Raw genomic sequence first — 13863 nt, forward strand, 5'->3', positions numbered from 1 at the left:
TTCTTTCTCAAAAGCACTTTACTTTGAATTGTAATGTTTCATAATGTAACCAAACTATTAAAAAACATTAAGGTCATAATAGAGGTATATAGGATTAGTGAAAATTATGATGAATGAATAGGTCAAGCACGTATGAATTCTAGTCTCAGCTCTATTACTGGGGTGTGTATACAAATGTTTAGTGACTGGCTCTCCCAAACAATGGGAAATGTACACACATTTACACTATTATAGGTTTTACTGATATTAAGGAATATGTATTATTTTATAAATAATTATAATGTTTATGATATGCTTTCTTATAGATTTCATATAGCTCCAAAATGCTTGTGTTCATTTTTGCCAAACTCTATATCCATCTGTAACTAACTTAGGGTTGTATTTGCTGAAGAAGTATAGTTCTGACATGAATGTTAGTTTAGAATTTCCTTTATGTTAATAAGTAAGTGGAATAAGAGGTATATGAGAACACTTCATTTGTTCTTCAATGACATGAATGACTTCTTTGCTGAACTGAATACTAGAAGAATATTTTCTCGACTTTTTATACTATTCGCAATGCAACTAACAGCTTTAGACAGAACTTTTTTTAAGATTTACCTGCATTATTAACAATTTCTTCATCTCGTTTTTAGCAGTTAACAGAACAACAGTCAAGCCCTCATTTGCAGACTTCTGTGTGATAAATGCTACTGCAGTGACTGATTTCAAGTTACCAGTGTGCAGTCACTGAACACAGAGTTAGAAAAAGATGTGCAGTACCCACACCATTATATGTTGTTTCCATCATACAGATACAATAGACAGCCTCAGGAGTATATAGTTAATAGTAAAATGTAATACAATAATTGGGAAGTGATAAGTTTTGAGTATTTATTAGCTATGCTTTTAATATAATTTGTGCATTTATATGATTTGATTTTTATTGATGATTTTTTCACAACCAGCTTACAAAAGAACATTTAGCAGTTAACTCTTTTAAGCCGATGTGAGTCAGCTAGTTCCAGCACACTCACTGACCAGGTGACTGTGGATTTGTCACTTAATCTTTTTGGTTTTAAGCAGCTTTATTAACAGATAATTCACGTGTCATATAATGTATCATTTAAGTATACAAATTAGTGGTTTCTAGTATACAGCCTGCCCTTCTTGTCTGTGGGTTCCATATCCATGGAGTCAGCCAACACTGGATTGAAAATATTTGGAACAAAAAAAGCATTTGTCCTGAGCATGTACAGCCTTTTTTCTTGTCATTATTCCCTAAACAATACACGTTACACAATTGTATAACAACTATTTACATAGCATTTACATTGTATTGGATATTAAAAGCAATCTAGAGATGAGTCCTGGAACCAATTCCCATGGATACCAAGGAGAACTGTATTCACAATATTGTTCAGTCATCACCACAGTTCATTTTAGAACATTTTTGTCATCCCCAAAGGAACTCCTGTGACCATTAGCAGTTACTCTCCATTTGCCCCTAACCCCCCCATGCCCGAGTACTTTCTAATTACATTTCTAATTACATTTCACATAAATGGAATTATACAATATATGGTCTTTGTGACTGGCTTCTTTGACTTAGCAAAATGTCTGCAAGGTCATCCATGTTGTGGCATGTATCAATACTTCATTCCTTTTTTTTTTTTGGAGTCAGAGTCTCGCTCTGTTGCCCAGCAATCTTGGCTCACTGCAACCTCTGCCTCCTGGGTTAAAGTGATTCTTGTGCCTCAGCATCCCGAGTAGCTGGGACTACAGGTTTGTGCCACCATGCCCGGCTAATTTTTTTTGTATTTTTTTTGAGGCAGGGTCTCTCGCTCAGTCTCCCAAGCTGGAGTGCAGTGGCGTGATCTTGGCTCACTGCAGCCTCCATCTCCTTGGTTCAAGTGATTCTCCTGCCTCAGCCTCCTGAGTAGCTGGGTCTACTGGTGTGTGCCACTGTGCCTGGCTAATTTTTGTATTTTTAGTAGAGATGGGGTTTCGCTATGTTGTCCAGGCTGGTCTTGAACTCCTGGCCTCAAGCGTTGGCCCACCTCAGCCTCCCAAAGTGCTGGGATTACAGACGTGAGCCACAACTCCTGGCCCCTTTTTGTATTTTTAAATAAACTTCAGCGGGGCACTGTAGCTCATGCCTGTTATCCTAGCACTTTGGGAGTCCCAGGTGGGCGGATGACGAGGTAAGGAGTTCAAGACCTAGCCTGGCCAACATGGTGAAACCCCGTCTCTACTAAAAATACAAAATTAGCCGGGCATAGTGGTACATGTCTGTAATCCCAGTTACTGCCTCACCCAGCCAAGCTAGTGCTGATCGAGTTTCTCATGGTGAAGTTACTTTTTTCCCCCTTCTTTCCATACTGTGCTCTTTGGAGGGAGATCACTGCATAGCTCACACTTGGGAGAGTTATGCTTACTCTCCTTGATGGCAGATTATCTGTGTAAAGTATTTGAAGTTCTTCTGCACAGGCTGAGGAAGAATCGCTTGAACCTGGGAGGCGGAGGTTGCAGTGAGCTGAGATCGTGCCACTGCACTGTAGCCTGGGCGACAGAGCGAGACTCCATCTTAAAAAAAAGAAAAAAACAAAAAAACAAAAAAAACCTTTCAGTTTTAGAACAATTTTAGATTTATGGAAAAATTGAGAAGATAGTACAGTAAATTCCCATAAACCCCGCACCCAGTTTCCCCTATTAACGTCTTACATTAGTATAGTACATTTGTTATAATTAATGAACCAATATGGATATGTTATTTTAAATTAAGGCCATACTTTATTCATATTTTCTTAGTGTTTACCTAATGACTTTTTTCTCTTCCAAGATCCCAGCCAGGATACCACATTACATTTAGCTGTCATATCTCTTGTGACTCCTCTTGACTGTGACAGTTTCCCAGACTTTTAAATAAACGACCTTGACAGTTTTGGAGATTACTCATTAGGTATTTTGTAGGATGCCCCTTTATTGGAATTTGCCTTATGATTTTTTCTCATGATTATACTGGGTTTTTGTGTTCTTGCGAGGAAGAACTCAGCAGTAGAATGTCATTCTCATCACATCCTTTCAAGAGTATACACTGTCAACATGATTTATTACTGTCAGTGCTTACCTTGATCACCTGGCTGCGCTAGTGCTGAACAGGGTTCTCATGGTGAAGTTACTCTTTCCTCCCGCTTCTTTCCATACTGTGCTCTTTGGAGGGAGATCACTGCATAGCCCACACTTGGGAGAGTTAACGCTCACTCTCCTTGATGGCAGATTATCTATGTAAAGTATTTGAAGTTCTTCTGCACAGAGATTTGTCTATTCTCCCCCATTTACTTATTTATTCAGTCGTTTATTTATATCAGTATGGGCTTATTGATATTTTCTACTTAGTTGTAATGCAATACTGCTTTGTTTATTTTAATGGTCAATTTTTAAAAAAATCCTCTTTATGCTCAAAGTTTTGGCCACTAGGAGCTCTTTCAGTTGGCTCCTGTGCTCCTTTGATTTATCCCCATCAGTATGGGGTTTGCTTGTTTGTTTTTGAGCATTTTCTTACTTTCTGGCCTGACAAGACACTGCAGGCTCATCTTGTATATTTCCTGCCCCCGTCTTAGGACCAGTCATTTCTCCAACGAGCCCTGGCTCTTTTTATTGGAGAATGGTATTAGAAACCAAGATCTGGGTGGTGGCTGTGCTCTTTGCTACTGGTATTTAGCCTCTTTGGACTTCAGGTTTGGGTAAGAGTTGAATTAGGTAATATTTATAAGCTCACAGCCTAATGTGAACTTAGAACTTAATATGTGAGCTTACAGCCATATTCTTTTATTTTTCTTTTCTTTTTTTTTTTTTTTTTTTGAGATGGAATCTCTTGCTCTGTCTCCCAGGCTGGAGAGCAGTGGCTCAGTCTCAGCTCACTGCAACCTTTGCCTCCTGGGTTCAAGCAATTGTCCTGCCTCAGCTTCCTGAATAGCTAGGATTACAGGCATGTGCCACCACGCATGGCTAATTTTTGTATTTTTAGTAGAGAGGGGGTTTCGCCATGTTGGCCAGGATGGTCTAGAACTCCTGACCTCAGGTGATTCGCCGCCTCAACCTCACAAAGTGCTAGGATTACAGGCTTAAGCCACCGCACCCGGCCTGCCTACAGCCGTATTTCTACAGTTTGGACACTGGTCTGACTTCATGTTGGTTGTTACTAATTCTTGTTAACTTTTTACCCCTATCTCTTTTTACTCCCTTCCTTTTTTATCTTCTTTTCTCCCTTTCTTTGTCTTTTGTCTTTTCTTTTGGCTTTTCGTTGTCTTTTGTTTTTCCTTTATTTTTCCTCATACTTTTGTTCTCATTTCCTGTTTCTGATGACTGTTTTAAATACTTTTCTTATATTGTGATTCTCCAAATCTTTATTACTAGTATAACATATTTTCTCCATTTTTGTATGTACAAATAACCAGTCAACTAATGAAATGGACACTATAGTAAAAACAAATTTCCTCTGCATAATTGCCCATAATTCATTATAAATGGCTTAAATAATAGCTCAAAAATGTGAAACGCATCATGATTATTTATGCAAACCAAATACCATAGTCATATTTGAATAAGGGAACTATTTTGACATAATATTGTTAACACATTTAATTTTCATGCGTGGCTTCGTATATAATGAGAAGTTTTTATAAAGCGATATCTAAATAAGCCAGTATCATTATTTTATGTATTTATTTTATGTGTTTATATCTTTTTCAGTTAAAGATAGAATAACTTAATTCTTAGAAATTCTTCCTATATTGAAACCCTACCCTCAGCTTTTTATTGCTAGCTTTTATATGCTTACTGCCTTGAATTATATTGTTTGCAAATGGATTAGATTTATTTTCTACTTCAGGTGACTTAGAGCACTCATTGAACCTAGTAAATATGTTCACTAAAGCACGCATGGTGTGTTGTATTTGTTTGTTATTTGTTTTTCTTCTAACCTTAAACTCCTTGAGGGGCAGATAATGTTTTAAGGCATCTATCATCTACTAGTTGAATGAATAGAGGGTTGAAATGGAAGATCTCCAAAGGCATGGACCATACCTTATGTATCCTTGTAGCCCCTGCCTGTGACCCACATTTATTGGCTCTCTGTAAATATTTGTTGCTTTAAGTTTAACTTAATAAATAGTGAAGTTTTTTTTTTTTTTTCCAATAATCTTCGTTGCTTGTTTAGGTCAAGAAACACCTCCAAATTAGGTGTTCATTTTGTCTGTGACATATTGCATCCCCCTTTTGTGATTTTATGATCTCCTTCACTTATTAGATGCCCGGAGAAGTTCTGCACTTTACAGAATTTATATGCCTGGCACAGTGCTTGTGCCAGCTACTTGTGAGGCTGAGGTCGGAGGACTGCTTGAGGCCAGGAGTTTGAGACCAGACTGGACAACACAGAGAGACCCTGTCTAAAAAAAAAATAAAAAATAAGATAAATAAGGATTTGTGGTCTTTAAAATTTTGTTTAATTCAGCATTTTACAAACTTATTTCACCATGGACTCTTAATGCAACACAAAGCCTGGCCTGTGGAAGGCTCTCAGTAGATTTACTTGTTCCATGAATGAATGAACAAACTCTGTGGATGTCTTAGATAAGCCTTCTATACAATATATGCTTTTGGAGATGCTTTACTGTACACATGCCAAGACCAACGTGTCAGGAATGCATTCTAATTGCTGTATGTTCCTGCATTCCTGGAGGAATTTCTGCACCATGTGTCTAGAAAGAGGAATGCTTTATTTTCTCCTCTTCATCCTCTCTGACTACTTATGCCCTCAGACATACCCCATAGTGACACTTTATTATCAGAAAACGGAGACTGTGCACATACTAGTGCCAGGATTTAACCCAGATCTCTCTGAGTATAGATCTAAACTCTTAGCCACTGCACAGTCTTGCAGCAAGGCTGAGTAAACAGAGATTGGATGGCTGGGTGCCTACTTTGGTCCATTTCCAGAGCCTGTGAACCAAATGGCAGAGGCTATGGCATAGCCCATTCTTGAGTATTCATTATAGCAAATGTGTAACAGCTAATTGATAGTGTGGTGTATCTTGCAGATGTGGATGTTGTTGATCCTGATGAAAAGTCCATCATGACCTATGTGGCACAGTTTCTGCAGTATTCCAAAGATGCCCCTGGGACTGGAGAGGAGGCTCGGGTATGTTTTCTTATGCATAAATCAAGCTCATTTTAGTTGTATCCTGCTAATGGTTTAATTTTTAAAATCAAGATATAATTTGCATATAGAACTTAAATGTACAGTTTAATGAGCATACACCCCTGTAAATCATACTTCAATCATGATGTAAAACATTTCTAGTACCCAGAGTATTCCACTGGGCACCTTTTCTATCTCTGCTCTCCACCCCAGGCAACCAGCATTCTAATTTCTTTTACTGTAGATTAGTGTTGAATATTCTTTTTTTTTTTTTTAGGTTCAAAGGGATAATTCATTAAACTTTACTGAATTATCTGAAACAACTTTTAGATGGGCACTGTATAAGACAAATGAAGTTAAGCTTTTAAAAATCTAAAGAAATCAAATTTTTATTATAATATTCTATTTTTTATTTTTATTTTTTATTTATTTATTTATTTTTAGATGGAGTCTTGCTCTGTTGCCCAGGCTGGGGTGCAGTGGCACGATCTTGACTTACAGCAACCTCTTTCTCCCCGTTCAAGTGATTCTCGTGCCTCAGCCTCCCAAGTAGCTGAAATTACAGGCACGTGCCACCATACCCAGCTGATTTTTGTATATTTGGTAGAGACCAGGTTTCACCATGTTGGCCAGGCTGGTCTCAAACTCCTGACTTCAAGTGATCCACCCACCTCAGCCTCCCAAAGTGCTGGGATTACAGGAGTGAGCCACTGCACCCATCCTATCAAATTTTTGTGCATTATAATATTTATTTCCTTTATTGAGATATAATTTATATACCATAAAATTCATCTATTTAATATGTTCATTTCAATGGTTGTTAGTGTATTTACATGATCGGGCAACCCTCACCATCATCTAATTTTAGCACATTTCCAGTTTGCCTATTCTTTAGCTTCATATAAATGAAATTGTGTGATTCATATAAATGAAAGTGTTGTGTTATATTGTTAATCCGTATTTGTTGATATACTCTTGAATTACTATTTTCTCTGCCTCCCAGGCTCAAATGATTCTCGTGCCTCAGCCTCCCGATAGCTGGGATTACAGGCATGGACCATCCTGCCTGGCTGATTTTTGTATTTTTAGTAGAGGCAGGATTTCACCATGTTGGTCAGGCTGGTCTTGAACTCCTGGCCTCAAGTGATCTGCCTGCCTTGGCCTCCCAAAGTGCTGGATTATAGGCGTGAGCCACTGCGCCCAGCCTTGAATTACTATTAGATTGCCATTCGATTATTCAGTTTTTCTCCTTTACTTTCAGTGAGTTACACAAAATATTGTGGGTGGAAACTTCATAAAAATTGCTGAGCTGAAAAGAAACTCTTATTCTGCTTCTAAGATGATAAATGAGTGCTGTGAATTTAGTAAAATGTTTGATAATATTACTTAAAAATGTCTTTTAAACCACATGTTTGCATGCATTTTCAGACATATTTACTTGCATTTTATTTGACAAATTGGACCTGTGTTTTTCCAGCTGTTAAGTTTGAGGCAATAAGCCAGATTGTTGCTGACTCTGGAAGAGAGTCTCAAGCTGAGATGCAGGCTTATAATTCAGTTCACTTATTTCTGGCCTGCTGAGGAGCTATTCTTTTCTAATTAATTTTCATATTAAAAAAATAAAATGAAAGATTCAACTGTCCATGAAATTGAGTACAAAATGTTAGAAAACTTTTACTTAATGGGAAAAAACAAAGTAAATGAAGGTTAAAGAAGAGTGGAAATAAGGTATAACTTCTTTGTCCTCTAGCAGTAAAATTGGCTTCCAAATGTAAGCAAGTTTACCACCTAAGCAAGAATCTACGGAAAAAGTAATTGTTGTTCACATCTTAATGATAGCATAGCTAAAACCTTTGGTAGTGTTATTTTTAGGCTCTCGAAAGTGTTTGAGTTATTTTTGATGTCAGTGTTTTTGCAGGGTGTGAACATCTCTTGAATTACCCCATATTTCGAATTATTGGAAGGCAGTCTTCTGAAATGCCTGCTATAAAGAAGTGATTTAGAATAATGTTCTCCAAGCCAAAATGGGGGAGGGGATGCGTTGCTTGCCCATTTCTTTAGCACATTGTCATGTTCAGATGCTAGTTTCAATCTGGTTTAAAATTTAAGGTGTTATGTGAACAAGTGAAATTACTCTTTGGCATAATGAATCATTGGTGTGTAATGATGACATTATTTCACTGATGTTTCAAGTTATTAATTTTTTTGTTAAAAAAACCAAATCTGTTTAAAATATAGTTTAATTTTGTGTGTGTAAAATACAGGGAAAGGTGAAAGATGCTATGGTCTGGTTAACTCTGCAAAAGGAAAAACTACAGAAGTTGCTAAAGGATTCAGAAAATGATACCTACTTTAAAAAGTATAATGTAAGTATGATTTTAAACAGCTGTTTGTAATTTACTTTTTAAGCGATGAGCAATAAGTATGTTTTTAGAAAACTCTTTCAGGGTTAAGTATTTTAAATATTAAATTCACTGAAGGTTTTAAGGCTGAATTGTAGGACTGTACTTCTGAAACTTTAAGGTGCCTGTGATTCACTGGGTAGTCCTGTTAAAATGCACATTCTGGTTCAGTAGTTCTGGGGCAGGGCCCGAGTTTTTGCATTTCTAACGAGGTCTCAGGTGATGTTGATTCTGCCGGTTTTTGGAGTACTTTGAGCAGTGTGGTTCTAGAGCAGGGGTTGGCCCATTTTGTAAATAAAATGTTGTTGGAACAGAGCCACACCCATTTAAGTATTGCCAGTCACTACTTTCACACTATAACCCCAGAGTTGAGTAGTCGTGATAGAGACCATATGGCTCTATAAAGCCTGAGATATTTACTGTCTTGCCCCTTACAGTAAAAGTTTTCCAATCCCTGGTTTAAAGCAGAACATGCTTTTTATTTTATTTTTATTTTTATTTTTTGAGATGGAATTTTGCTCTCGTTGCCTAGGCTGGAGTGCAATGGCGCGATCTTGGCTCACCGCAACTGCCGCCTCCCAGGTTCAAGCAATTCTCCTGCCTCAGCTTTCCGAGTAGCTGACATTACAGGCGTGTACCACCATGCCCAGCTAATTTTGTATTTTTGGTAGAGACGGGGTTTCTCCATGTTGGTCAGGCTGGTCTCGAACTCCTGACCTCAGGTGATCCACCTGCCTCGGCCTCCCAAAGTGCTGGGATTACAGGCGTGAGCCACAGTGCCCGGCCCCAGAACATGCTTTTTAGAATGAATATTGAATGGAAGAAAAATCAGGAATAGGGATCCTAGAATTACAATACAGGGCTCAACTGAGAGTCCTTTGGGAAATAATGACAACTGTGATTATTACCACATATTGAACATTTTTTTTTTTTTTTTTTTGAGGCGGAATCTTGCTCTGTGGTCCAGGCTAGAGTACAGTGGTGTGACCTTGGCTCACTACAGCCTCTGCCTCCTGGGTTCAAGCAATTCTCATGCCTCAGTCTCCTGAGTAGCTGGGATTACAGGCATCTGCCACCAGACCCGGCTAATTTTTGTATTTTTAGTAGAGATGGGTTTTCACTATGTTGGCCAGGCTGGTCTTGAACTCCTGACGACTTCCAGTGATCCGCCCACCTCAGCCTCCTAAAGTGCTGGGATTTCAGGTGTGAGCCACCACACCTGACCATGTTGAACATTTTCTATGTAGCAGATACCTTGCTGATTTGCATTTCACATGTTAAAATATCTTGCTGAGCTTGGTATTATCCCAGTTTTACAGATGAAGATAATAAGTGGCTTATTTAAGGTTACATGGCTACTGAAAGGGTAGAGATGGGATTTGAATGGAAGTGTGTCTTTAAAGCCCTAGCTGTTTTTACATTGTGATGCTTCTCTGGGGTAAGTAGTTATTCCCTGTACTGTCTTGAAAGAGACTTAATAGGAAACAAAGCAAAGGTTCCTCAGTCCCATTTCTTAGAGCCCATTGTCTATGCAGCACTGTGCGTCTCCCCAGTGCTTTGTCCTGAACAAGCTGCAGATACTGTCAGGTACCTACACAGCACTTAGCACCTCTAGGCCTCCATCTCCCTGTCTGTTAAGTCGAAGAGTTGGATAAGTCCAGCCGTTTCAACTGTAACATTCAGTGGGTTGTGCAACTTGCTGGCCATACTTTCCTTTTTGCTTTGGAAGCATCAGAGAAGGAAGGGATCAAACATCTTTTTCTTCCTTTGGTCTGAACTGCATAGGCTTCTTGACCTTCTTCCCTTAGCTCTGGTCTAAGACTTTTTTCTCAACAAAGTGCTCATCATTTACTGAAAGTGTATTGTTCTCACATATGTCTTTGATTTAATAATGTATCACAGATTCGGGTTTCCTAAATAGAAGGCTTTATGAAGTCATTAATTATCAGAATTAAAGTAAATTAATTATCCTTTGACGTTCTCATAACATTTCATTTAAAATGCTGTCAATAATTCTGGATAATGTTTTAAATGACATTTAAAACATTAATGCTGATCCTTGGAGTACTTTGAGCAGCATGGTTCTAAAGCAGAGGTTGGCTCATTTTGTGAATAAAATGTTATTGGAACAGAGCCATACCTGTCAGTAGCTACTTTCACACTACAACCCCAGAGCTGAGTAGTTATCTGTGGCCAGTTGCGGTGGCTCACGTCTGTAATCTCAGCACTTTGGGAGGTGAGGCAGGTGGATCATTTGAGCCCAGGAGTTCAAAACCAGCCTGGACAACATGGTGAAACCTTGTATCTACAAAAAATACAAACAAAAAAAAAATTAGCTGGACGTGGTGGTGCACTCCTGTAGTGCCAGCTGCTTGGGAGACTGAGGTGGGAGGGTCACTTGAGCCCAGGAGGCAGAGGTTGCAGTGAGCCAAGATCATGCCATTGAACTTCAGCCTGGGCAATAGAGCCAGATCCTGTCTCCAAAAATAGAAAAAAAAAATCTGTGTAATCAGTAACTCTTTTTTTTTTTTTTTTTCCCCGAGACAGGATCTCTCTCTGTCTCCCAGGCTGTAGTGCAGTGGTCCGATCACAGATCACTGCAACCTCTGCCTCCTGGGCTCAAGCCATTCTCCCACTTCAGCCTCTTGAGTAGCTGAGACTACAGGTGTGTGTCACCATGCCTAGCCAATTTTTTGTATTTTTGGTCGATATTGGGTTTTGCCATGTTGCTCTGGCCAGTTTTGAACTCCTGGGCTCAAGTGATGCACCTGCCTCAGCCTCCCAAATTGCTAGGGTTACATTCGTGAGCTGCACTGCCTGGCCAATTGATAACTCTTTTTTTTTTTTTTTTTTTTTTTTTTTTTTGAGACGGAGTCTCTGTCACCAGGCTGGAGTGCAGTGGCGTGATCTCGGCTCACTGCAACCTCCACCTCCCTGGTTCAAGCGATTCTCCTGCCTCAGCGTCCCGAGTAGCTGGGACCACAGGCGGGCGCCACCACGCCCAGCTAATTTTCGTATTTTTAGTAGAGATGGGGTTTCACCATGTTGGCCAGGATGGTCTCAATCTCTTGACCTCGTGATCCACCCACCTCGGCCTTCCAAAGTGCTGGGATTACAGGCATAAGCCACCGCGCCCAGCCTGATAACTCTTAAACACCCATATTTCACACAAATGTGAACCAAGAAAAAGCTTTACTTATTAAATATTTGAAGGCAAAGTGTTTCTCAGAGTTTATATAAAATGAATTGGGAAGAATAAGCTGAAGCTCAGTTATTCATGAACACTTTGAAAATCGCTTATATATGACTACTGCTGTCATATAATATTCACATTCATTCATTCTTATTTTGTCGTGAGTGCATACTTGTGGAGAACAAACAAACTCATGTTTTCCATGTGGCATCATGATCTGTCCTGTAGCCCAGTGACCTTGCTGCTCCATTCCAGTATAAATCCAACAATACACAAAGCACAGAGTGACCTATGACATTATGCTGGTGCCCAGTTATCACAGTGCACTGAAGAAGGAAACCAGAGCAGAGAGAGGATACTGGATTCAGGGGATTTTACCTTTAAGTAAAAACTTAAATATATCCTATACCTGTAGACCTCAAAATAACAGATTATATGATATAAATGGAATTAAACATTTTCATTCTTTAAAATACTCTTCTAATTGTAGAGCCTGCTGTCCTTTATGGAGTCATTCAGTGAAGAAAAAAGGTCCTTTTTGGATGTCCTGTCAATAAAATGGGATCCGGATGAGCTGGACAAGGATCATTTACAGTTGAGAGAAGCCTGGGATGGCCTCGATCACCAGGTGACTGTTTATGTTGATTAGAAGAATATTTTCTGCCCAAAAGCAGTGGCTCACACCTGTAATCCCAGCACTTTGGGAGACCAAGCGGGGTGGATCACTTGAGGTCAGGAGTTTGATAGCAGCCTGGCCAACATGGCGAAACCGTGTCTCTACTAAAAATACAGAAATCAGCAGGGTGTGTTGGTGGACACCTGTAATCCCAGCTACTCGAGAGGCTGAGGCAGGAGAATCACTTGAACCCCAGAGGCAGAGGTTGCAGTGAGCCAGGATCGCACCACTGCATTCCAGCCTGGGCGACAGAATGAGACTCCATCTCAAAAAAAAAGAACATTTTCAAAGGGCAGCTTTGTTTTTTCGGATGAGGATTTTATTTTAAACTTCCATGAGAAATCCTGTAAAAGACAGCGTAGATGCTTCATGAGAAAATGGGATAGTGTTTTTGTATTTTCTCCATGACATCATTTGGGTAGTGGTCATCCTTTAAGTAGGGATTTTTTGCATTCTGCTTAGAGAAAACACAAGCTTATCCAAGCTTGATATATTTGCTATCAATTCTTGGTTTGTTACTGTAGATTATCTATATTTTGACTGACCTGTGGCTTCTTCTCTACTATCATGTATCAATATCAGTAGATGCTTGAAAGAAGTAGGAACAAACCCACAGAGAGTGTATAAGGATGAATTTGTGCATGTGTGTCTGAATATATCTGTATAATTTCAATCCTTTTCAATTTATTGAGACATGGTTTATGGCCCAGCATATGGTACATAACTTTGTGCACTTGAAAAGAACACATATTCTGCAGTCATTGGGTGTAATATTCTATAAATGTTAACTTTTTAAAAAATTCAATTTAATTTTTAATTTTTATGGGTACATAGTAGGTGTATATATTTATGGGGTACATGAGATATTTTGGTACAGGCATACAATGTGAAATAAGCACATCTTGGAGAATGGGATATCCATTCCCTCAAGCATTTATCCTTTGAGGTACAAACAATCCAGTTACACTCTTCAAGTTATTTTAAAATGTACAACTAAGTTATTATTGACCGTAGTCACCCTGTTGTGCTATTAAATAGTAGGTCTTATTTGTTCTTTCTATTTTTTTGTACCCATTAGCCATCTCCATTTCCCCTTACTGCTCTTCCCAGCCTCTGGTAATCATCCTTCTACTCTATATCTCCATGAGTTAAACTGTTTTGATTTTTAGATTCCACAAATAAGTAAGAACATGTGATATTTGTCTTTCTGTGCGTAGCTTATTTCACTTAACACGATGACTTCCACTTCCATCCACGTTGTTGCAAATGACAGAATCTCATTCTTTTTTTTTTTTTTTGAGATGGAGTCTTGCTCCATCGCCCAGGCTAGAGTGCAATGGTGTGATCTCGGCTCATTGGAAACTCTGCCTCCCAAGTTCAAGAGATTCTCCTGCCTCAGCCCCTGAGTAGC

The 13863-nt window shown here is 39.0% G+C and overlaps 1 protein-coding gene across 2 annotated transcripts in view; it reads left to right on the forward strand.

Moving 5' to 3' along the window:
* Positions 1-13863, forward strand: part of SYNE2 (spectrin repeat containing nuclear envelope protein 2) — a 376334-nt gene that overhangs the window by 105410 nt on the left and 257061 nt on the right. For both annotated transcript variants that reach the window (XM_030811980.1, XM_030811985.1), the window contains exons 9-11: positions 6081-6181; positions 8446-8547; positions 12267-12404. In XM_030811980.1, coding sequence (XP_030667840.1) covers positions 6081-6181; positions 8446-8547; positions 12267-12404 — 341 coding nt within the window. The remainder of the gene's footprint in view (positions 1-6080; positions 6182-8445; positions 8548-12266; positions 12405-13863) is intronic.

This window comes from Nomascus leucogenys, chromosome 1a, assembly GCF_006542625.1.
Source record: "Nomascus leucogenys isolate Asia chromosome 1a, Asia_NLE_v1, whole genome shotgun sequence".
In the NCBI taxonomy this organism is placed as follows: Eukaryota; Metazoa; Chordata; class Mammalia; order Primates; family Hylobatidae; genus Nomascus; species Nomascus leucogenys.